General features: G+C 36.2%; 2 protein-coding genes across 11 annotated transcripts in view; one reads left to right on the top strand and one right to left on the bottom strand.

Annotated features, from left to right (window-relative positions):
- Nucleotides 1-9,855, top strand: LOC110381264 (protein FRA10AC1 homolog). Of its 4 annotated transcripts, none has more exons than XM_021341546.3 (5): nucleotides 2-159; nucleotides 2,908-3,192; nucleotides 4,057-4,216; nucleotides 5,233-5,457; nucleotides 9,732-9,855. In XM_021341546.3, exons 2-5 carry the CDS (start codon nucleotides 2,920-2,922, stop codon nucleotides 9,800-9,802), a joined length of 729 nt encoding a protein of 242 aa, XP_021197221.2. In that variant the 5' UTR covers nucleotides 2-159; nucleotides 2,908-2,919; the 3' UTR covers nucleotides 9,803-9,855. The 4 variants fall into 4 exon arrangements, with proteins under 4 accessions (XP_021197220.2, XP_021197221.2, XP_049703699.1 ...); XM_049847742.2 differs by having other exon boundaries at nucleotides 39-159; nucleotides 2,912-3,192; XM_049847741.2 differs by lacking the exon at nucleotides 2-159 and adding an exon at nucleotides 1,249-2,669.
- The window catches only part of LOC110381263 (cytosolic purine 5'-nucleotidase), a 20,815-nt gene continuing 6,019 nt past the window's right edge, over nucleotides 9,828-24,623 (bottom strand). For 6 of the 7 annotated variants that reach the window (XM_021341539.3, XM_021341537.3, XM_021341541.3 and 3 more), the window contains 11 exons: nucleotides 20,859-20,932; nucleotides 20,404-20,521; nucleotides 20,219-20,314; nucleotides 19,714-19,860; nucleotides 19,056-19,329; nucleotides 18,560-18,734; nucleotides 16,191-16,413; nucleotides 15,429-15,576; nucleotides 12,896-13,050; nucleotides 12,428-12,533; nucleotides 9,828-11,294 (listed from right to left, as the gene is read on the bottom strand). In XM_021341539.3, coding sequence (XP_021197214.1) covers nucleotides 11,181-11,294; nucleotides 12,428-12,533; nucleotides 12,896-13,050; nucleotides 15,429-15,576; nucleotides 16,191-16,413; nucleotides 18,560-18,734; nucleotides 19,056-19,329; nucleotides 19,714-19,860; nucleotides 20,219-20,314; nucleotides 20,404-20,521; nucleotides 20,859-20,932 — 1,630 coding nt within the window. In that variant the 3' untranslated portion in view covers nucleotides 9,828-11,180. Of the gene's footprint in view, nucleotides 11,295-12,427; nucleotides 12,534-12,895; nucleotides 13,051-15,428; nucleotides 15,577-16,190; nucleotides 16,414-18,559; nucleotides 18,735-19,055; nucleotides 19,330-19,713; nucleotides 19,861-20,218; nucleotides 20,315-20,403; nucleotides 20,522-20,858; nucleotides 20,933-21,727; nucleotides 21,787-24,623 lie in introns of those variants that run through there. The other variant, XM_021341544.3, reaches the window with a different exon arrangement.

Genomic DNA, 24,623 nt, shown 5'->3' on the forward strand with positions numbered 1-24,623 from the left:
CAAGATATCTAGTCATAGAGTAAAAATGCACTGGCAAAGCATAAACTAAACTTCGTGAAAGAGGGAGAAGTGAGAAGTGCATAATATTTTTAGATGTAGAAATCAAAGGTGTCATCTGAATAATTAACTCTAAAATAATACTGATCGTGTACATATAAGGTAAATATGGCCCAATATTATTATTTTCTTTTGTAGTTAGTTGCTTGTCTGTGTATCAATATAGTAATTTTATGTATACTCGTTTGTAGGTTAGAGTAGTGCGATCTAATATGCAGAACAACCCCCAGGAGCTTTCATGGCAGGCGATTCAGGCTATCGTCGGGGTTAAACTTCCACCCAATGTACTACGATTTGACGATATTGGATTCCACTTAGTTAATAACACTGTTTCGAGTGCAGAAGACTCGGATTCAGATGTAGAAATAGTCGAAAATGGTTGGGAGTCTGATAATAATGTGTCCTCCAGACCCGACCATTCCGACAACGAAAAAAATACGTCACCAGATAGGGAACAGAGCGAGTCTCCCGTTTTGCGTCTTGTAGAACCCGAAAACAATAATTCGGGCAAAGAATCGTTAGATTACAGAGAATATGTCGAAAAAAATGATACAAAAGATATTTCACCCAAGGAACGTATGACACAAATCCAAATCGACGATGCTGATAGTTCTAACGGTAATGTTATGTCGATCGAAAACTATTTGGAGGTCACTTTATCAACTGACTCTGAGGCTAGTCATACCTGCAATCAATGTAACCAAATATTCTCAAATGAGAATTCACTTGCCTCACATAAATGTAGTGCAAAACCCACCGAAGAAAAAAAGTACCCTTGTCATGTGTGCTCTGAAAAGTTTCCAAGCTACTGGGATCTAAGGAAACATCTTAGTAACCATTTTCCCGGTATGTTGGAATCTAAGTCAAGCTTTTGTCACCTTTGTCAAAAAGACTATACGAAAACTGGATTTATGAATCATTTACGCAAACACACGGGAGAAAGGCCATTTGTTTGTGAACTTTGTCACAAAGCTTTCTCTCAATCAAGTTCACTTTCAATTCACATGAAATTCCATCTGAATGTGCGGAAGCACGCTTGTACAGTATGTGAGAAGAAATTTGTAACCAAAAGTGAGCTGTCCCGTCACATGACAGTGCACACTAAGCAGAAATCTTACTATTGTGGAGTTTGCGACAAAGCTTTTACTCGCTCTGATAATATGAAGAAACATGAGAAAACTCATGGGTAAAAGTTTATACGACAGAACTGAATGAGAATAAGGAACTGTGAACAATGTCATAATATAACATGCAAATCAATTATGCATGTATCCTAATATCAAAATTTTCAAGTTAATAATGTCTGGTCAATGCTGTTGCCAAATGCAGTGTGCTATCATCACACTTTCAAAATGCTATGATTTCTGATTCTCTTATTGCCAAAAAATTAGTTATATGTTTGTTAAGAATAGAACTTTTACATTGTTTATGCTAAATTTAAACCTATCATGATCTAGTTCATATTTTAGTCATTATGGTGTGTTTCTGTGTTTATGCGAGTGTGTATATACACTCATGTGTGCTGCTGTAATTGCTTTCAAGATTTTTTATTTATATTATTTTCAATTGTATGTATGGGTTAATTTTAGTGTAGTAGTAAATGTCTTTGCAGGTGCTTTACAATAAGGTCACACATATCTCAATCCAATGTTGCCTTTTAGATATGATAAAGTGATATTTTAATATGTGGATGTTTATGTAGGAGGAATGTCCAAAGGTCAGATATCCTTATTGTAATGTTTACATTAGATAAAGGGAAACATGTGTGTTATTCAATTTGGGGCTTTTCCAAAATATGTTACAAATATATTTTTGTAAACCTTTACTATGGGGTACCAAACTACCAGTTAAAAGTTAACTTTTGCCAAATTTTAGATAAGTATTTCAAGTGATTTTATTACTGTACTGTGTTGTAACCAAAGCAATAACATTTTAATGTGCCTATTCTTTATAATAATTATTATAAATATGAGTATACCAAATAATTTAATTATTAGTGTTAATAGATATAATAAATTAAAATCAGTGGTAAATAGTTCATAATTGCCACTTTTCCAGATGGATGAATATAGGAACTCACAATATTTTTCCCTCTTTATGGTCTCCTCATTTCTTAGTTAAGACAATGAACAACTATGATACATAATTTAAGTTAAATTAATAGAAGTCTTTATGAAACATCACAAAGTTTCCACAGTGAACATATTTATTTGTAGATGCTATGAATCATTAGTAAATTAGCATACTATTTTAGGCAAGGGTATATTTCCCTGAGCTATAAGACTTTAGACCAAAAAGAATGTAACCAAAATAAGAAAAACAAATCCAAAGATAATTAATTATTGTCATATTTTCTAATCGGCTAACAACCAAAGGCTTAAAATTAACTTATTTTGTGTCATTTGAATTTCATGTACTGGTTGTAATTGAATGCCTTAATATATTGTCTAGATTTTTAAATCTAAAATAGACAATAATAATATTTTAATATATTTATTAAATTTAATATTTTAGGTTTTTACTTTGCATGACTTGTTTGTAGGTTTAAGGAATCGATATTGAGCCAAATGAAATAAAACGCAAAATCTACAAGACTGACGATAATATTCAGAGTAGGTATTAACTCGTGCACAAAAACAATTATTTATTCAAACTGTTTATTGCAATTTTCTATTTATCAAAAAATGCACCTTGTTAAAACTCATCATGACAATTAGATTAAGATCCGTTTGATATATGAATTAAATATTTTATGGAAATGTGTAATAATAATTGCGATTTTATTAAAGAGTTGTTTGTTGCAAAATATGTTTTATTTCTGAATTAAATAAACTTTTCCCTTTGTTCTAGGTAGCACTAACGATGTCTGCAAGATTGCGTAATCTTAATCCATATGAATTGCATAAATACTTAGTTAATGTTTATTGTCTCAATACGCAAGGTTCGGCTTCATCTTTGAAGCGAGACACTTCCAGAGACAGAACTGACCTTGACGTTATAAGGGAAAACCACAAATTCTTGTGGCAGGAAGATGATGTTGCCGATACATGGGAGAAGCAATTAGCCAAAAAGTACTGCGACAAATTATTTAAAGAGTACTGCATTTGTGATTTGAGCAGATATAAAGAAAACAAAGTAAGTTGGAGAATATTTAACGCATTTTACGTTGGTGTAAGTTGCTATGTATGCACTAGCGAAACGAATAAGAATAACGACGCAGTTATCGTAAATCGTCAATTGCAGCAAGAATAATAATTTGGAACTAAATATGCCTCCTAACGGATCTAAAAAGGTCACATTGGAATATGTATGCGATTAAGGTTCTCCCCTTATTCAACATGGCTGCGAGATGGGGACGATCCCTTATGTAACTCATTTTTTTGCCCGAGAGACCTTCCTTTGTGTTGTATAGTAGGGAGAGCAACAAAGGCCGCGCTGCCTTTCTGTAGGCTAAATATAGCTCTATACATTCACCCGCATTGATACACAGTAACGCACATCTGGTCGTTCGTGCCGCGGTCGATCCCCATTTGTCTCACAAAATCAATGACAAAAAGGCACGCTTGCTCTCGCGCCGCGCTCGTAACGGTTTTTGATGCGGGACGATTATTGTTAAGTAGGTACCTAAATATTCGAGATTTGAAATCTTTAATTTAAATCGAGCATACAAATACGTAAAGTTAATTTAGGAATAATGCAATTGCAATCGTTTTACGTACATCGCAACCTACATGAACCCTGCAGTCTATAGACCTACCTAGGTGATATGCTTATTGTAATACCATGGCATGTACTCATACGCGAAGAGTGATGACCATAATGTTATTTATGTGCTCACTGATTCTTAGTTAAATGTGCATTATTTTATATTATTCGCTACATTCTGTTTTTAATTTTACTGTACCTACCTACCTTTGCACGTTTCACTGTAATAACATACGAGAATAGAACCTACCTACAATATGTAGATCTTCAACTATATATTGTATGAAACACTAGGTAGCCCTGCGTTGGCGCGTCGAGAAAGAAGTAGTGCTCGGAAAGGGTCAGTTTCAATGCGGAAATAAGGTGTGCAACAATGATGATGATCTCAAGTCCTGGGAGGTCAACTTCGCTTACATGGAAGATAACGAGAAGAAAAATACTCTCGTGAAGCTTCGTAAGTCTGATATTATATAAACAGTTAAAGGTACCTACATGATATCTTCCTACCTTACCACTTTGGTTTAATGTACACCTTGTTATTGTAATATATCTACCTACGTATTGTACAATATAAGGTGGAATAAACGTTATATACTTATGTATATTCCACAATACATAAGGTTTTTTTCCGATTGAATCTGATAATATAGCTGAAAAGTCGAAACATTTTTTTACTTGTAGAGAATGATTGCGCGTGAGCATGTATTTAGGTAGCGTACCTATTTAATTGACTCAGGAATAATATTGTAATTTAGGAAGAGTAAACATATTCTATTATATGCGTTTTCAAGTTCTCTTAGGTTTAATGCACCTACGTTTTAAGCAATAGCGAAGGCGTTTTGTGTTGCGCATCAGCAGATCATCAATTGCTATCATTTTTTATTCAGGAACTTCTGCATATTCAAGGGAAACTTTTAGTGAGTTCGTGAATCTATTTCATGTCATGATGAATTAGTTATGTATTTTTTAAGATACTGCCTGCGGGAGCATATTATTTTTCAATTTTGTTATTTCCCTTCCAAACTGACAATAATACAGATTTTTTTATGATATAATTACCATTTGGATTGCATTTCTGTACACATTACTTATGACCTAGCTTCTCGTTATTCACTAACTGGATCAAATCCGAATTCATAGGTACTTACCATATTTTTATTAAGTAGATTCCTATCATCCTTAGCTGCGGAGCCGTTGTATGAAGATGATTTACGTAAATGCTGTTCGCAAGAGTACTACATATAAACTTGTAGCACGCGTATCTGGTATGAAAATCAATGTTATATCTACATAACATATCCAAATTAGTACGTTCACAATGAGACATTTTACCATAGGAACCTCTTACCTGGGTAGAAATGAACGTCTATTGGGCACATCGGAGGAGGGTCATATTAACATCAGATACCTGGATATCTATTATCCTAATTCAGTTGCAATGTTTAGTAAAAGATTAATCTCTTTTGACAGGTTTATGCCCGGGATGCTCTGACCTGCTGAACTACAGGTCAAAGAAACGTGAAGTCAAACGCCTTAAGAAGAGCCACAAGAAAACAAAGAAGGCTAAAATTCCAGAAAAGGATGGAAACGATGAGAACGGACAGCATTCCGGTACTCAAGATAATCTTGAGGAACAACCTTCCACTTCAGCTGAAGCGGTAGCTTCTGAAACAGATGATGGCGTGTGGAAGACAGGTTCGTACGGTTTTTTAATCTTGCAGCGTTTGTTCAGATTCGATTTGTTAAAGATTCCACTGTTGTATAAAACGGGTCATTCGTCATCTCGACACACTTAACTTACCACGAATGTGTCCACTTGGTGAAACTCAAAACATTTTAACATTTATCATGTCGTCAACTCGACACGTTAAGATTTCGATACGTGTCCAGTTAGTGAAACTTAAATTATAAACTTTTATGTTTTCTCCAACTCGACACGTTTTAGAATTTAACCCGATTTCAAGCAAAAAGTACAGTCAACAAATGAATAATGTCGGGACACCTTTGGTGTGTGTTACCCAGGCCAGATGTTGTCGAAAATGGTCATTTTAATCTTATAGATAATTAATTGTCGACCGCATGAATAACAATTCTCCAGAAATTACAAAAATTGCAAATTGTAATGTGGTGCAATCGTACATTTATCTGGGGGCCTTAATAACGAACAACGGTGGATGTATTGACGAAGTCAAAAGGCGTATGGCGATCTCCAGATCTGCAATGAACAAGCTGAGGAAAATATGGAGGAATCGCAACATTTTTAGAGCCACAAAGATCCGACTAGTACGGACACTCGTATTCCCCATATTTCTGTATGCCGCAGAAACGTGGACCCTTCGGGAGGTAGAGAATTAGAAGATAGACGCCCTAGAGATGTGGTGCTGGAGAAGAATGCTCGGAGTATAGTGGACTGAATTTCGTACCAATGAATCTATACTTCGAGAACTAGGCATCAAGCAACGTCTATCGTCTTTGGTACAGTCTCGTATCCTCAGCTATTTTGGTCACGTATGTCGCCGAGGGGAGGTGGCTATTGAGCGACTTGTGGTTCAGGGCAGGGTTGAGGGTACCAGGCCACGAGGAACATCTCCTATGAGGTGGACTGACCAGATAAAAGCGGCAGTAAATGGCTCATCGTCACTCTACGAATGCACGAGGAAGGCGGCCATCAGAGAGGAGTGGCGGCGGGTTGTAAAGCTTGCCACCAACACCTGAAGTGATGACCACGACCACTCTGTCAAGAGTGATAACGACAAAGAAGAAGTAACTGTGTACTGTGTGTACTGAAATCTATAATTTAAGTAAAAAATAATAGAAAATTAAAAAAAAACTAAGTTACCATCTGTAATTTTTATCTGTGATTGTTTTTAAGTAAAGTATAATAATACTTTAAAAGTTCAATTGAAATGATTATTTTACCTGCCAATAAAAAATCTTTAAAAATCATGTACTTAGTTTTTTTTTACTTTTGTACATGTCTGTACTAAATTTGTAACACTATCCTACATATGTATTTAGAAGGTACCATAATGTTCTGCGTTTTCGCTTTTTCGTAACCACCTAAACTTGGTCGGGTTACCACGGTCATTCACTTCCTAATGACTTTAATCGTATTATCTTATAATTATCCAATGTACTGAGCTGAAATTTTACTGATATACAACTGATCTAAATAACTAATAATTAACATAACATTCAGGTTATATATCCAATCCAGTGGCCAAATAACACCGCGCGCATCAAGACCGTGCTCGTGAAGAACTGAATATCATCATAACTTGTTAAATACTTACAGGATACTAATGAAACTCCACATACACTGGACAGCAAATAAACCGAGCCACCCGCTACCTTGGAATTCTAATCAGATTTTCTCAAAAACTATAATACATACAAATATCAAAATTATACCTACAGCAAGTACGTTTTATGAGGATTAAAACAAATGGAAACACATTGGGAATATTGGGATTGATCAATTCATTAAGCGTATATTATTAAGAAGAGTCATTTTACAGCCGCGAAAACCATTGGCAATCCCAGTTAAAACAAAAATTTTAACCGAAAACAAAGGAAAAAATGAAAAATTGTTTTTGTTCAGTATTGAGCATTTCCTCCCCGTGCTCGAATAGCTGCTAGCATCCTCGTATTGATAGACCTAACAAGTCTGACGATGAAATCTTGTGGGATTGCGTCCCACTCCTCTTCGATAGCGATTTTCAGCTCTGGAAGCCTTTTTGGAGCAGGTACTCTGGCTCGAACCCGACGTTTCAGTTCATCCCCATAAGTGCTCTATCGGATTCAAGTCCGTGCTACAAGCTGGCCACACCATTGTACGAATGCCGACGTCGTGTAGATACCACATGGGCAACATGAGACCGTGCATTATCACGCATTAACTGCATATCCGGACCGATATAACCTGAGTAAGGTACCACATGGTCTGCGAGGACTTCAGGGATGTAGCGATGAGAAGTCAATCCACGTGTGGGGCCCGTCGGTTTGCTGAAAACTAACGCTGTATGCGTGGGTAATGATATGCCGCCCGAGACCATTACAAATCCCCCTTCGTAACCATGTTTCCTCGATGCAATGTAACGTTCTCCAGGGCAACGATATACTCTCTGACGTCGATCACTTCCATGTAGACTCACACTGGTCCCATCAGTGAAGAGTACGTTAGCCTACTGCTCTAATGTCCAATCTCTATGTTCTCGAGCATATTCAAGTCGTGCTCTACGGTGAGCTACTGTTAATATGGGGCCTGTTGCAGCTCTCCTTGGAATCCAGTTCTGTTCAGCAAGTCTTCTTTTGATGGTATCTGAACTTATGACAACGTGGCGTTCATCACACAGACTTTGTTGGACTTAAACTGCGTTGAGGCGACGATTTCATACAACACAAAGTTGGATATAACGATCATCTGCTGCTAATGTAGCCCTAGGTCTGCCCATACCTGGGCTGCAATCGAATGATCCAGTCTCCAAGTATCGTCTGTAAACTCTTTACACCGAAGGTTTGCTGATTGGAAGTCGTCAAGTGACTTCACGTTGCCCAAGGTCTGCTCGAAGTAGTGTTACTGCTTGAGCTGCTTCCTGAGTGGTCATATCGATTATTTACCAATAAACGATTACAAAAATACACGCGTCCAAGCAAACGACGGATAAAAACTAAAGAAATGTGAAGAAATATGGAATTTCCCTCACTATAGAATAAAATAACACTAAGCGCAAACCCTAATCAAAACAGAGAAAATTGATAACATTGTGAATTGATGGTCCTTTTAATTAAATTTACAGTCACTTTAATCCTTAAGAAATGCTCTTTCTATAGGTATATTTTTGATATTTGTAAGTTTTATACTTTTTGAGAAAATCGGATTAGAGTGCCATAGTAGCGGGTGGCTCGGTTTATTTGCTGTCCAGTTTACATTTGAAGGCAATTACAAGCTTTAAAATAACGTTTAAAGTAAGTCTTTAGACTACTTATTGAGAGTGCTGGGACCAATTGAAGTGTTTTTACAACAATAAATTTAAACTAAGTCCTAGGAAGTCATGTACAAAATATGATAAGAATCCGCTTAACCATTTCAGAGATCTAGCAAAACCAAAAACGTTACCCCAGCAAAATCTCGAATAACTTCGCAACCGAAGAAAGAACAAATACAAAATATGGCACAACATTTACTTTATCTAGACAACTAGTTTTATAGGTAATATTTTTTTTTAATATTTCCATTAGAAAGAAAAAGGTCTGGCTGGCGTAACGTTACGCCAGCAGGAAATGTTTTTGTGAAATAATTAAAAAACTATAAGTGCAACAAATTTTAAAAATGTGCGCAACAATTACAGAAGCCGCACAACTAATTATCTATAAGAATAAAATGACCATTTTCGACAACATCTGGCCTGGGTAACACACACCAAAGGTGTCCCGACATTATTCATTTGTTGACTGTACTTTTTGCTTGAAATCGGGTTAAATTCTAAAACGTGTCGAGTTGGAGAAAACATAAAAGTTTATAATTCATGTTTCACTAACTGGACACGTATCAAAACCTTAACGTGTCGAGTTGACGTGATAAATGATACAATTTTGAGGTTTACCAAGTGGACACATTCGTGGTGAGTTAAGTGACGTTAAGTCGAGATGACGAATGACCCTATAAAACTATCTTTTTCTTAAACATTTGGGTAGATACGGTTACGATCTTTGAGTCATTTAAAAGACACGTTTATAACGTAGATAGTGCCTATATAGTCAACTGGTTTCACAAATCAGGTAAAATCTGGTCCCAGCTTCCGATGGAAATCCAGCTTACATGGTTGGAGACTCTCGCCGCTTTGTAGCGATTGACTTTAGTTTAATTACATTCAAGTAATTTTAAAATTTGTAAAATGTGTGTTCCATTAATAATTGTACAGTGTCGGGTTTGTTGTTCTATCAATTTATTGTTTTTGTCCTATTAGGATCGCAGGAGAATGAAGAGAAGACTCGTGAGGAAGAATTTGAGGAGTATTTGGAGGAGTTATTACTATAAATAAGTAAAAATGAAACAATCATAATATTATTAAATCATTTTATTGCAATCTATGAATTGTTTATTATGTAACAGTGGAATATTCATTTTCTCAAAAAGCAAGACGTGTCCCTAACACTGGAAGTGGTACATTTCACTTTGGTTGTTGATATTTCGTTGGCATATAAAAATCTAACGCCGCCATATCCTGCCATATATTCCAGTGTTATGGAGATTCTTACTATAGTAATGCTATAGCCACTGCTCACTTAATACATTATCTCCTAAATATTCATCATTCTGCGTCCGTAAAGCCTTCAAACGTTTTCTGTTTCCACTAAAAATGTATTTAGTAAGCAGTAGGTAGTGCAAGCTGCCCCTTACGCATTTACAAAACGCAGATGTCTCATATTAAATATAATAACGTTAAACATTCGTAACCACACATAGACATAATGACTTCAATAAGATAATAATATCAGTTTGTTTCAGACTTTTGCACAACACTAGATCAAAAAAAATATGAATAGTCATACAAGTCAATAAAGCTGCACTGTAAAATTTTTGCCGCAGTGTGATTTTACTGATATACCTAAAATTACTAATAAATAACAATCAGTGGTTAAGAATAACTTGATAAATTATATCTTCCCAAAATTAAATTTTTAATAACATGCTGTAAATAAAGTCGATCTAAATAATTGCAAATATAATTATAAGATTTATCATAAAGAAATATAAAACAACTAAAATCTTAAAATTTAACAAAAACGTAAGTATAATAATAAAACTCGTGATCTGCATAATAATTCAAGCCTCATTCAACCATAATTATTATTCGGAACTGTGTTATAGTAAAAGTCACTTATAAATAAATGAATTGAATATCCATTGTGAGAAATATATCATTTCAAGTAATTTCAACCATGGATGATAATACTTCAATTATTATTTAAGCCATCGCCACGCGATATACTAAGCATGAACGTAACCTTACACTGCTCACCTCATAACATGAGCACTCCTGAATTGTTTGATTATGAACATCATCGGGAGTTCACCGTTATGAAGGCTAGCCCTTGTGTACAGGCTCATGTCAAATAACTTTGCTCTTCCAAATGCTGCGCAAAAATGAAAAGATGCGCATCAAACTACAACTTGAGTAAAATTTTGGGAAAGCCTTATAAATCACTTTTCCTGAAATAGTATTGGATATTTTACAAAAAAACAGGTGCGAATTAGCTTCATGTTGCTAATTTCAAAATTTCACCTAACGCACGAGAGCCAATGATGTATAAAACGTCATAAATGCCATTTCTGACTTTCGCATTATTGTAGTAAGCGATGCAAAGTTATTTGAAGGCAAATGTTGAGAAGCGGGAGACTATAGGAGTGGAGTCTACTTGTGCGGCGCCTTGGCGACCTCGTCGTCGTCGGAGCAGTCCTCGTCGTGTGTGTGCGTGAGCTGGCGCGGCGTCTCCGGCCGCATGTGCGGGACTGACGTCTGCGCCACCTGAACACGAAACTTACATTACAGTCAAGTCCAGGCCATGGAGAACAAAACGACTAGAGGAATATGTCATAACACCAAATCTCCTAAGAAAGTTTTGCTCCAAAATACGAGTGTTCGGGGACTAGGAACGTTACTAACTCCGCCCTCATATTCTTTGGAACCCGCCCATTTTTTTAAATTAAATCACCAACCAATCAAAGACGATCTTTGACAGATTGGTCTCGATTTGAGAAGATCCCGAACGCCTAGTTATTTCTAGTAACTAGTCAAGTCTACTGTACGTTAACTACTTGACCTAAAAGAATTCGCCTGACATACTTGCCTTATGGCATCTCCGATTTTTCCTTCGTCCGTGGTCCAGGCATATTTGCAAACGAGTCCTAACTAATAGTGGGGCGGCTAGTGATATCCCAAGAACATTGTTTGGAAAAGACGGACTGACTAATAGAGCTTTCAGACTGGGACAGCTGAAATGATTTTCATTTAGCTAGTGCTAGCTATAAACTGCAAGTGTTTCGTAAAGTTCATCTTCAATTTAATTATTCAAGTTTCTTGTTTATATTTGAATGATTCATCTATCCATTCTGATGTACTGAATGCGGAAGCAACTTGCGGTAGCACGATTGCGATGAAAAGTATTCAACCATTTCGTTAGTTAGATTTAAGTTTGGAAGCCTCCTGAAGAAGAAAAAGTTTTATCCAGGTTACTGAAGACTTTCTAGTAGTAGAAAAAGTCCTGGTGGCCTAGTGAGGTAAGGCAAGTACCGATGCAATTTTTCTAAGTTTGCATGTACTTTCTGATTATATCTTCGACACCAATGACCATGATTCGGAGGGCACGATAAACCGTAGGTCCCGGCTGTCATTTGAACATGTTTGACAGTTGTTACGGCTAGTCAGAAGTCTGACAACCAGTCTTACCATGGGGTATGGGTTGCCCGGGTAACTGGGTTGAGGTCAGATAGGTAGTCGCTCCTCATAATACACTGGTACCTACACAGCTGCATCCGGTTAGACTGGCAGCCGACCCCAACATAGTTGGGAAAAAGGCTAGACAGATGATGACTGAAGACTTTCTAGGTACGCGTATTCCACATGAATGCTAAAAAAGTAAAAGAAAAAAAATAGCTCACGGCATTTTTGTTGTCTTTGTTCATATCGGTTCCTGAGTGTGTGGACGAAAGTTCACTGGGTATATCAGTCACGCCGATCATGGTCGGGACGCTCGAATGCCTGCTCCTAAAGATTGATAAATTTTGTGATTTAGTGTCATAAAAAACAATAATAAAAATACACACACCTAGCAATTGTTGAATTAATTCTATAGCTTAGGAATCATTATCGTTAAAATTCGCGTTTTCAATACCATAAGATCGGCATATCTCTATACCCCACGTGACATTGCAATTTTAGGTTCTGGACTTTGATTACGTATCAAATATTATTATATTTAATTTAATATAAGAAATTAAATCAGTTACAAAAAAATAATAATCATTGTGCGAATAAAAATACCGCTTATATCCCTAACCACCGACAAAAACGACCTGAAAAGTATGTACATTAAAAGAAGTATTTATGGTAATGTTATTGTTGCTGACCTGTCTATGGTAGGCTGGTCGAAAGTGAATCGTTGTTCGTGCGCCACAGTGGACTCGTGCGGCATCAGCATGGCGGGCGCGCGGAACATGTAGCAGAACGGATAGTACATCAGGTTCAGGAACGACGCTGCGTATAAATCAGCGTACCTCACCACCTGAAATTGAATTTGTCAAAGGTTTTTATTTCATACTAGCTTCTGACCGCAGTTTCACCCGCGGCCCGAGATAACTGCTTCCCGACCCCGTAGCCGGATGTGACAAAAAACGTATGTCCTTCTCCCGGGTCTAAGCTATCTCCAATCGTAATTTTTGCGTGATTGCGTCACCAGAGCTTACATTTTTATACATATTTAGAAAACCTAGGACCTAGCACCTACTAGGTAGGTATAGGTTCTTACGAAACGTCAACAGCAACCGGCAAGAAACTTCATAGACACTATTATAAAAACTGAAGAGTTCACAATATTTGAAAGAAAGAAAGAAGAAAGAAAAAATATTTATTGACACAAGCCATACATTCGCATAGAAAAATACAAAATAAAGAAACAAAAGGTTGCGCCAAATAGGTCCAGTTCAGCATTATGCCAGACAGCTAGTGTCTGACGCTGGTTTTCAACTGGACCTATGCGGAGTTGCATTAATTGCAGTCATTTGACTTATATGTACCGTAGGTGTCAACTTCTACGAATTTCTTTTTATCGTCACAGCTCCTAATCGTCTACTGCTGGACAAAGGCCACCCCCAGCTAAGCGGATTAAGCCATACTCATCAGTCTGGCTGGGTAAACGTGTTGGTGACAGCAGTGTAAGATATTTTTGGCTTAGGAAATGCTATTGCCCATCTCATACATATAAGTACGTTTTTTATAGGAAAGGAAATACAATACCAAGAAGGAAGAGAGAGGGCTTTTGTATGTGCAAAACAATGTACCAAGAACACGATAAACTAACATCCGGAACTAATATTCGATAACAATATTCTAAGAAATGGCTCGAGTTTCAACAAACGATGATTCAACAAGTACGTAATCTTTTAAAGGGCCTGTCTAAATCAAGTACTGAGAACGCTGATACATTTTGATAACGACAATGTCGCATTGAAAAACAATACAATGAAGATGGTCGAAAATATACTTTGGAATAATTGTTTTAATTTATCAAAATAACTATCAAAAGCCAACATTTACAATCAATGTTTCTTCTACAATATCCTTGTTTGCTCTATTATTCATTCTGTCACGCACGACAGATTACGTATCATTCGGAATACTGACACATTTATACAAACCATGGCCAGTCACAAAAGTAAATAACATTACGAATATTTGTGTAATTAAGATACTAAATTATGCATCCGTCGTCCGTTGTCCTTTGAGAGAGTTGCTGTAATTGGTATGCACTTCCTCTCTAGCGCGTGTTTATTTAAGATAACTGTATTACATAACTGTGATATTGATAGTAATTAAAGGTAATGTGTCCTGTTTCAATGAAATGCACACAATAATAACAGCATTTATGTTTTCTCCATGAAGCCATTGACATCTGATAACATCACCATTCAACAAACTAATCAAAGCAAGAAAAAAAACCGGCCAAGTGCGAGTCGGACTCGTGCACGAAGGGTTCCGTAAATTACAGTTAAATCAACCTATCTCAAAAACTATAAGAGATACTTTGATCAAACCAAAAATCGTTGAAAGAGTTAATTAGCATGCATCACCTCTATTTTTTTTAGAATTTTATACCCCGTAGTTATAAAAATAGAGGGGGGGGGACATACTTTTTACGACTTTGAGAGCTGATATCTCAAAAACCGTTCACTTTAAGAAAAATGTTTTTTAGAAAACTTTATATCATTTTAAAAGACCTTTCCATTGATACCCCACACGGGTATGTACATCGAAAAAAAAAATTTCATCCCTCAGTTACATGTATGGGGGGCCCCACCCCCAATTCTTTTTTTTACTATTTAGTGTCATATTTTTGTAGCGGTTCATACAACACATATTCCCATCAAATTTCATCACTGTAGTACTTATAGTTTCCGAGTAAATCGGCTGTGACAGACGGACAGACGGACATGACGAAACTATAAGGGTTCCGTTTTTGCCATTTTGGCTACGGAACCCTAAAAAGGCACTTAAATCATTGGAAGACGCTGGATGCAGGTCACCTCCAACAGGTATCTGTGGAGATCTAGGGGGGAGGCCTATGTTCAGCAGTGGACGTCCTATGGCTAAGATGATGATGATGATGAAATCATTAGAGATTACACTAAGAAATTGGAACAACCATATGGCAATACTAGTTCTCCGAGTGTTGAATGGACTTTTTTATAAATAAATATCATTTTTTTAAAGGTAAATAAAAAATATATTACCTGTGAAGAGAAGAAAGTCTGCCTAGATCCTGAGCGGAATAGAGATCCCAGCATACCGTAAGCCAAGTCCATTTTGTGCGTGACATCACGAATCGAAATGCACTTTTTTATAAATAAATATCATTTTTTTAAAGGTAAATAAAAAATATATTACCTGTGAAGAGAAGAAAGTCTGCCTAGATCCTGAACGGAATAGAGATCCCAGCATGCCGTAAGCCAAGTCCATTTTGTGCGTGACATCACGAATCGAAATACGTAGCTTCGAGATATCCGGCTTCTCTTTTGTACTGGAATCTAAATCTCTGAAACATCATAATATTTCTTAGAATAGATTCTTACTAATCCTTACTCATCACTGAGTTGTGTAGAACCTTTATTTCCTGTCGCTTCCTATCTGTAAATGTGAATTCTTGTAGATAGAACATTTTTTCTATAATTTTCCGTTCGTATTTTGTTACGGTACTTGTAAAATATGCTGTAATCGTTTTACCAATGCGGCGTTGGTTTCACATTAGCAAATTTTGTAAAGTGGGATATAAAAGAATTTAAAGTGTACGATGTCTTAAACAGAAGTGAATAAATATAAATAACATTCGGAATAACAATAAATATTTACTGCAACGGAAATTATTATTTTGTTTGAGTTTCTCAAACAAATGAATTGCGATAATAACTGAGCTGTTAATCATACTGCATAGAAATAAGAAACACAAAGAGCAATAAAATCGATATTTTATGGCCTATTCTTATTTCCTTTAGTATCATTAAAACACCGCATTGCACTATCGTTAAACTATCTCTTATTAATTTGGCGACGGTGAAAAAGACGGGTGTTGTGAATTTAAAACTATGTATGACCTACAATTACTATTTTTTGTACTGGAGTTTGGTAAGATGTTTAATTAAGTTCACTTACTTGTACATATGTCCTAATTGAACATCTAAGTCCTGTAGTTGTTCAAACAGCTGACATTTGTCGGTCCATACGTGTAACTCTTGAACTAACTCGGGAACAATGAGGAAGGTACGCCAACCGCCAATCTTCTTCGACTTGAGGATATCGCCAAATATGTGGTCGCCGACGTATAGCACGTCTTTGCCTTTCGCTCCGATCATGTCAGTGAATACATCGCAGGAACCTAGAACAATTGCAAGAAAGATAGTGTTATTATAACGACAGGTCGATATTAAGAAGTAGTAATTATGAAATCTAAAATTGAGAAAGTCAAATCGTCTGCGGAATTGTTCGAAATTACCGCGGCCCTGGTACATAAAAAGCCTACGAAGGAACATGATGGGTTTAGTCAGTAAGAGTCTGACACTCCCTCACGCTGCTAAACCGAAGCGAGGAGTCATTGGAAGATTTCCTATGAAATAAAAAAAATCGTCGAATTTTGTGTTCGAAGCCCATATTTATGTCAATTCATGCTAAATTCGCCGACTTCAATCTAAGCTTCATTTTCGATCATTCACTATTCCACATTGAGTCTCTTTGTAGCAAGATTTTAAACAACAACATTTATTTATAGCAAGTACCCTTTCGAAACGGACTTGTTTACAAAATTAACCTCATTGTAAGTAGGTAGCAAAGATGTAACTTGTGAATTTAACCTTAAAACCTTATTCGTTTTAAAAATAACGTTAGCACGAAAAATTAGTAATGATCAGCTAAAACTCAGATACAAATATTATGGCATTTTAGTATTAGTTAAATAAGATTATTTTACTTTCTGAGGAGTATTTGGAAGAAAATGTCACGTTTCAAAAAATTCGTTATATTATGACCATTACTTTTGTCACGATGATAACACGTTTTGCAAAAATATTTCCAGTGAAATTATCATTTACATAACAACAATTCAGATAACGATTACAGTTGTCCATTCCATAGAGTAATGTCTTTCATCATTCTTTTTAGTGCTCCGATCAAATAAGTCAACGTACACTTATTTACATAAAAAAGTGTTTTGTTTATTTAAGATTAAAGCAATCAAAACAATTTTAATTGTTAAAATTATGGAATGGTAATGGTGAAAAGTTAATCAATAATGATTATGTTACAAACGTCATTATCCATAGTGGTCGATCTGTTATCTGCAGTTCAATAAATAAACCTACTTCTGACGAAAAACTTCCACTAGTTTATAGCAATAAGCGCACAATAGTAAATCTTCGTCAGTTATCAGTAAATTGAGCGGCTATGCTAAATATAGAGTACTAATTAAGATAATAATATGTAGTTCAGTAGCATTGACGTGTTACACTCGTCAGTCAACACTCAGCACCACCGAGCGATGTGTTCAGATCTGCGCTGCTTGCTTTGATTTAATGTTGCGACTTTAAGAAATTAACTATGAAAACCGGTACTTAAAGGGTCTGCCTTTCAACAGAATTTTCAATACTCCTCAAATAAAACATAAATAAAGCCCTCTCACGTCCTTTCGGTGATCGACTTTCTGTAGCAGTAAATAGAACACACTGATATTAATAGTGGCGTTCTACAAAAAGTTGTCCAGAAAATCCTAGTCAGAACGTCTTCCAAAAAGTCTAACGTGGGTGGGGAGCTAAATAGTGCATGGCATCCACTGAACCACAAATAAAATTCGGTTGCGTAGCAACAACATTTGTAAAAAAGTAAGAGTTATGTGGATGCGCCAGGAGAATCTTCCTTTCACTTGTAAGATTTTATCCTATCTCTATTATTAAATTGATTTATTATATTATTGATTAGTTGAGATTTAATTACTTTATATTCGTTGACTGATATCTATTAGATAACTAATACCTTTATCTGTTTGCATAATAACACTAACAACTATATCGACTTGATTATTATTATTTATCAATTAATATCTTTCTATCCTCTTTTATAAGATATTTTAAATTGAAGAATAATATTTTGCATGTTAGCTATTAATGGACAGCGAATGATATGTTATCTACAGTTTGATATCTGTGTATCTGTATTTCTGACAATAACCGTGACAGATTCGTATCAACGGCTTTGAACCTCGGCACTACCTAAGACTTTTCTGTTATCATAAGATAAAGATTGTCACATATCTATTTGACGCGTGTGGTAACAATAATCAAAAGTAACTAAAACCACAAAAATGATGTTTTTCAGAACCGAATAAATTATTCGCCACTTTTAGAAAGATATGCGACTTAATTATGCTAGGTTTTTTCAGGACAAAGCAAAATTTTTATCCAGTAACATAAAGTTTGTTAAGGAAGGGATTGAACCCAAAAAAAATACCCTGTAAAACATTTTAAACAACATACCTCCTGAATACACAAGTTCCTCGTGCATAGGTCCGACGTGATGGCCCATCTTCAAGGCCCCGGTCTTCGTGTCCACTTGTCGTAGCGTGGTTCCTTCGCCGAAGAATAAGGGCTTTTTGGCGTCCACTACGATCCAGTCGAAGTATGTCTTCCAGTTCCTGTGAGGCTCACCAGGCTGCAAACAAACAAACACTATTTAGAATAAATGAAAAACATGTGACTTTGAACTTCATACGGCCGTTCCCAATATTCTGTGAATTTTGTTACGGGAGATAGAATTTCGAAAGCAATATCGACATTCATCATATTTTTTTTTATGAAAAGGATTTTAAGCTTGAAAAAATGTTTACGTAAAACATAAGTGTTATATTTATTTCTAGATATTTGGTTTGTCTCTCAATTTGAATGTATAATCAATCATTGTCTTTGTTCAAACATGATGTAATGTGGTCATGGCCGTGCAAATAACAAGCTATTTGATAAAACTGATATTTACCTTGGCGCCGTAAGGAAAATCAAACAGGTAAGTCATAATTCTATCTGTGAAATTGTAGTCACTATTTGTTAAAATAAACAGTTTGGCACCGCTTTCCTTAATCCTCGACAAAAACATTGGCAGTCTGTCGTCTTTCTTTAAATATAGTTCCATATTCTCTGTGGTCCTGTCCTTTAGGACTTGAATATGAATGTAGTCGACCGCATTCCTTACGTCTTGGAAAATTGATTTGAATGACATAGCCAGATCGCCACATCTTACACCGAAATTTGTTCTGTGAAAAAAATAGATATTGAACACTCGAGTTTGTTTGCATGCTACAAGTAATGTTTTCTTCTTAAATAAACTAGGACGGTCATCCAGTAGTTCATTTGTAGGTCGATGTTGAAGTGTGAATTGCGCAACATATTACTATGTGCGGAGCGTGAACGTTATTGGCCCATTCACGTTGACACGCAGCGGAATGCTATTACCGAGTTATCGCCGCATTAGTTGAATTATGACCAATAAAAATGAATGGAATTTGTTCAGCAAATCAACCGACAGAAGAAATAAATTACGCTGTTGTTCGTGTTCATTTGCCCGCGTTTAATTTATGAATGCATTAAGATTAAAACGATTTCTTAATTAATTAACCAAGTGACACTTATTGGCTTACCTCGTGTACTGCGGTGAATTGGTGAAGAAGTCTATCAAACAAGCTATTAGATAAGTTTCCGGCAAGTTGAATAACGTGTTCAGTACATATACTCTTGACTCATCTAATGTTAAGAATTTATTCGGATACAATTCGTATACTTGTGAACTGAAAGGAAAGTTTTTTAAGTTATAAGTTTGTTACATGCTTGCACTAAAAAAATTGCCAGAACCGATTTTGAAACTTATTGACATTCTAGAGCCTTTCTTTAGCAAGGTTGTTGAGCACTAACGTCATTTCATTATAACCAAACTTAGCGAATCGACGGCAATAGAATGGCTTATCAAAGGTACAATATTACGCCATACAACATTATCAAAATCGTAAGTCTTTGATTGTGACTTTAAAACCGGTTAGCAACTACCTTATTGCATACTCAGATAAACACAGTATTTTAGATAAAATTAGCACAGTGCTAAAATCTACATATAAACTTCGCATATTTTTATAACATGCTAATACTCACTGTTTCAGGAACTCAAATCCATGTACGCATACTAAGATATTACCATAGGCGTCTACTTTTAGCAAGTTACCGTATAAAGTGTCGAACCATAGTCCTCTGAAAGAAAAAAAATAAATTAAATACTTATAGTCATTAAAATAAATGACATTGTGCATAGTTTTGGAAAAAAACGTTTGTTAACTTACCTAACTGGAAATGAGGGGTCATATTCAAATTCTAATATTTCTTGTGGGTAACCTTTTTGCACTAATCTCTCTTTTGTCAAATTAAATCCTAGAGTTTCATATTGCGGCGATTTGTATTCTGTAAAATGAGTTTTAGTTAGTAAGGTCAATTATTACGTGCAGCGCCCGGTCAACAATGGGTCTCCTCGATGAGACATTGGTGATATTTCAAATCTTTGGCCTAGATCTCTAAGCTAAAGATGGGAAAGAAGATATAACCTTCTAACCCCCAGAAGGTTATACAACGAAAGTGACAAAGATGATACTAAACCGAGAGCGATTTGGTCAGACCAGATGCAATAGTTCAGCCATGGCTTATGACGTCCTTAGCGCGCAAGCATAGCGTAAACGGTGACGTAGACGAACTCTACGTGAAAGCTAAACCCATTGAAAATGTGTGTATATTTAGAACATACCCGCCAAGGTGTAGTCCATATCAAATCCATAGAACTGAACATTTTCTAAATGTAGTGATCTGTTGACAAAGATTCTGAAACAAAACAAAAAGTTAATGTTAATTTCATTTGTCGCTATGTGTTCAATGTTTATATTTAGATAAGTACTGAAGTCAAGGTCAGTCAGTAGCTACTGCCTGCGGGTTAATCATATGTTTGTGTACGTGGGTAGGTATGCATATGTTATTCAAAACGTTATCTACTGAAACTGATGAACGTTTTGGCTACACGAATATATTTCAGTTTTCGAATTAAAACCAAATAAAAAACAAAGTAGCCAGCATATAGTATGTAAGTACGCCAATATCAAAGTTAGGCCAACGTGAATATAAAAAAAACAATAGAAAATGTAGAGTTATTGTCTTATGGACGTCTGGAGTCTAGCTGTTGAGTAACGATGGTTGTGCTAACCCGTCTAAAGACTACCTACTAGCGCTTTTCGCCCTGGCATTCTGGTAACAATTACATAAAGCAAGCGGACTGAAGCAACGTGACTATTGATAAGCGCTGAAGATCGGCGCCCGCGCCTAATGGCATCAGCTTTCTTCTTGCATAGTAGATACGGCCCATAGTTCTACCATAGAACTGTTCATGTATAACCAGTGGAAACAGAAGTATTTTAGTGCAGTGGTGCTGGTTCGTGAATGTTTTGTACCAGTGCCTTAACACTGGACGCTTGGTGCTATTTGTATCGCAAGCTACCATAAAGCAAAATGTGATCATGTAATTCTACAAATACCCTGTATTTTTTCCAAGGTCGTTACCTCTGGCCAACCCCAAATCTAGTCACTGTATTAATACACCAATAGTTCGAAAAAAAAATCACTTACAAGTGACTAACTGATGGTGCAGAATGTTGAAAAAAACAACTCATACTGAGCACACTATAATAATTTGTCTTATTTAGACTTAATATGCATTTATAAGCGCAATAAAAACTGAATTGTAATTGACACTTTCAATTGTAAAATCGATCAAAATCTATGGTCGCGAGCCCCGTGAATACCAAATAGTTTTTAAGTGCCTACTTACTTATCATAGACTAAAAAATATTTTTAAGATGATCTTTTAATTTTTATAACATTTATTTGGATGTTAGTAGAAGTAGAAATGAAACAGTAATAGTACCCAAAATATATAGGTAGATAAACAGGGTCATGCTATGATCTCATTAAAACAGTACCTAACTTATCAATTGAGATAATTACGTGTTGAGTATGTGTCGGTGTGGTAATCGAGTGCTGTGCGAATAAATACACAAATCGTGCGATAACGTTGCAAATGCAAAGGGTACTCATGAAACCAACAAAATGCATATGAAGATATGTAGAAAACAGGTACATATGGTAGAAAATTGTCTTGATAGTTATATTTTTGGGACTAGAAAAAGAAGACTACTAGTTGGCGACGATATTAATTTGTTCTAACTCCCTCTAGCTCTTGGATTTTGGGAATGCTTTGAGTTTTCGTTTTGCCGGTTTACAATCTGCAAAATAGTTTTCCCATACACTTATACGGTGTAGAAACGTAGATTATTTGGGTCAGAGAATCACAATATTTGAGTCTAGACCACTATTAGCACGGCGAACCAGTCTTTTTTTTTATAGCCATAGCAAAGATAAGAGAAAGATTACTCATGGTGTTGAAAGTATGTTTCATTTATTTACGATCGAAGTGCTATCGTTTGAAGCGTCACATCGTATGCAAGTACATAGGTGATTATTTAAAATTGGTAATCATCACATGCGTATCGTCCGCGGAAGTAATTATTATTATTAGATTGGTATTTGTGTTTATTGATCTTTTCATAATAAATTATTTCATTGCCTGTCCTAACCTACGGTGCGCAAACCTGGTCTCTCACCGAGTGTAAGAAGTCCAGGCTCAAGGTTTGCCAAAGGGTAATGGATCGTAGAATGGACCGATCGCATACGGAATACCGTAAATACGTTCCAGAACAGGAGTCGCTGATGTAGGCCAAAAGGCGGCAACATTAAAATGGAACTGAGCCGAACATATCAGCCGAATGCATCCTGAAAGATGGGCCACTATTGTCACCCAGTGGACACCTCAGGATGGACACCGCAGAAGGAATAGATGGCGCGACGATCTAGACGCCTATCTTCGAGACTGGTGGACCCGGTCGAAAGATCGGGAAGTGTGGAAGCGAGATGGGGAGGCCCTTGCCCAGCAGTGGGACATTATAGGCTAAAAATAAGTAAGTAAATAATAAAAAATTGTGTTTATTGATCTCTTCATAATAAATTATTTCATTGAATTGTGAACATTCAGATAAGTTATGCTAAACCGTCAACCAGCATCGCACATCCTTTGTCTCCGCGACTCAAGTATATTGATAAGAATTACGTCAGCACAATGCCAAGACGTCTCAATGTAAGATAAGAAATGAAAATATGCCTATCCGCGACAGCTGTATTCAAATTGACTGACTTATAACATGAGCTATCGAAGGGAAGCAGAGATCTCCGTAGATTACAATAATTCTAGTTACTATGTTATAAAAAAATGGTGTCGCATTGTCGATTGCGTGGTCAATCGCGTCATAAATATCCTTAGAAGTGGATAGTTACTTACATAATTACATACAAGCGTTGTGTGTATAATTACTTCATAGGCACCTAATGTTTTACAGTGGTTGTTAGAAGTATTAATTTCTCAGTCTCACTTTGCTTGTTGTTTACATAGAATGTCAAATGAACATACGCGCCATTCCAAACGTTTTCCAAGGCAATTGGCGTATTGACTTTCATGATAACCTTTTCTCCGTATAATGTTTGCGTGACCAAATTCTTCCAAACTTTAGCGCTTACAGCTAAATCGAGCGGTCACTAGTCATAACAGAAATGTATTTAGTTATTTTTGGAGCACGTGTCGCACAAGGTGAAAAACTTCATGCAAGTCAGGCGATAATCCCGGACGGAACGATGCCGTTGGCTCCAGTTTGATGTCAGTTTTAATAATTACCATTTACTGTAATTCAACTCGTACTAATGTGACATACATAGACGACTGTGTTAGGTGTCTACATCTCCACCAATGGAATTTCAGCATCATGCCAGCACTGATTTCTACGTTCGATAAACCAAATATATCAATGTGAATGACTTCAAAGGGGTTTACATTTTTTTTTAACTTTTTGAGATGTATTTGTGTTAGACTTTTCAAAACATTACAGCTGCCTCTACATTTTCCTGACATCTGCACACACTTAGGCAGGCCGACCAAGCATTGTGTTAATTGTACAGTGTCTATACACCTGCCTAAGACAATTGCACAACGTCTGGAGGAACAGTCTTGCTTTCACTTATCTACATTAAACCTTGAAAGCTTCAAGCCATTCTGATCATTGTTCTTTTTTTATAGAAAAGAAATACCTATATATCATAAGTTCAAAGCTAAATTGGTACCTACAACAACCAATAGGAAACTTTTTGCCAATCTATAGGCGGTGGGAACAATTGTATCAGTTACCATGCCAGAAACTAATCCAAGTAAACAGGAAACCTTTGTAAAGGAAATTGAAATTTATTACGCCAAGGTCCACGTTCTAAGCCTGGTGTTATAGCACAAATCGTTATAAGTGTAGTTCCTCCCGGTTCCCAAGGGAACTACTTCTCGCATCTGGATAAAAGAAGTCTGTGTTATTCTGTTCATGTATTTACATTACATTTATAAGCTGTTGTTTCAACAATATAAATTCAGCTT

This window comes from Helicoverpa armigera, chromosome 7 (genome assembly GCF_030705265.1).
Source record: "Helicoverpa armigera isolate CAAS_96S chromosome 7, ASM3070526v1, whole genome shotgun sequence".
Lineage (NCBI taxonomy): Eukaryota > Metazoa > Arthropoda > Insecta > Lepidoptera > Noctuidae > Helicoverpa > Helicoverpa armigera.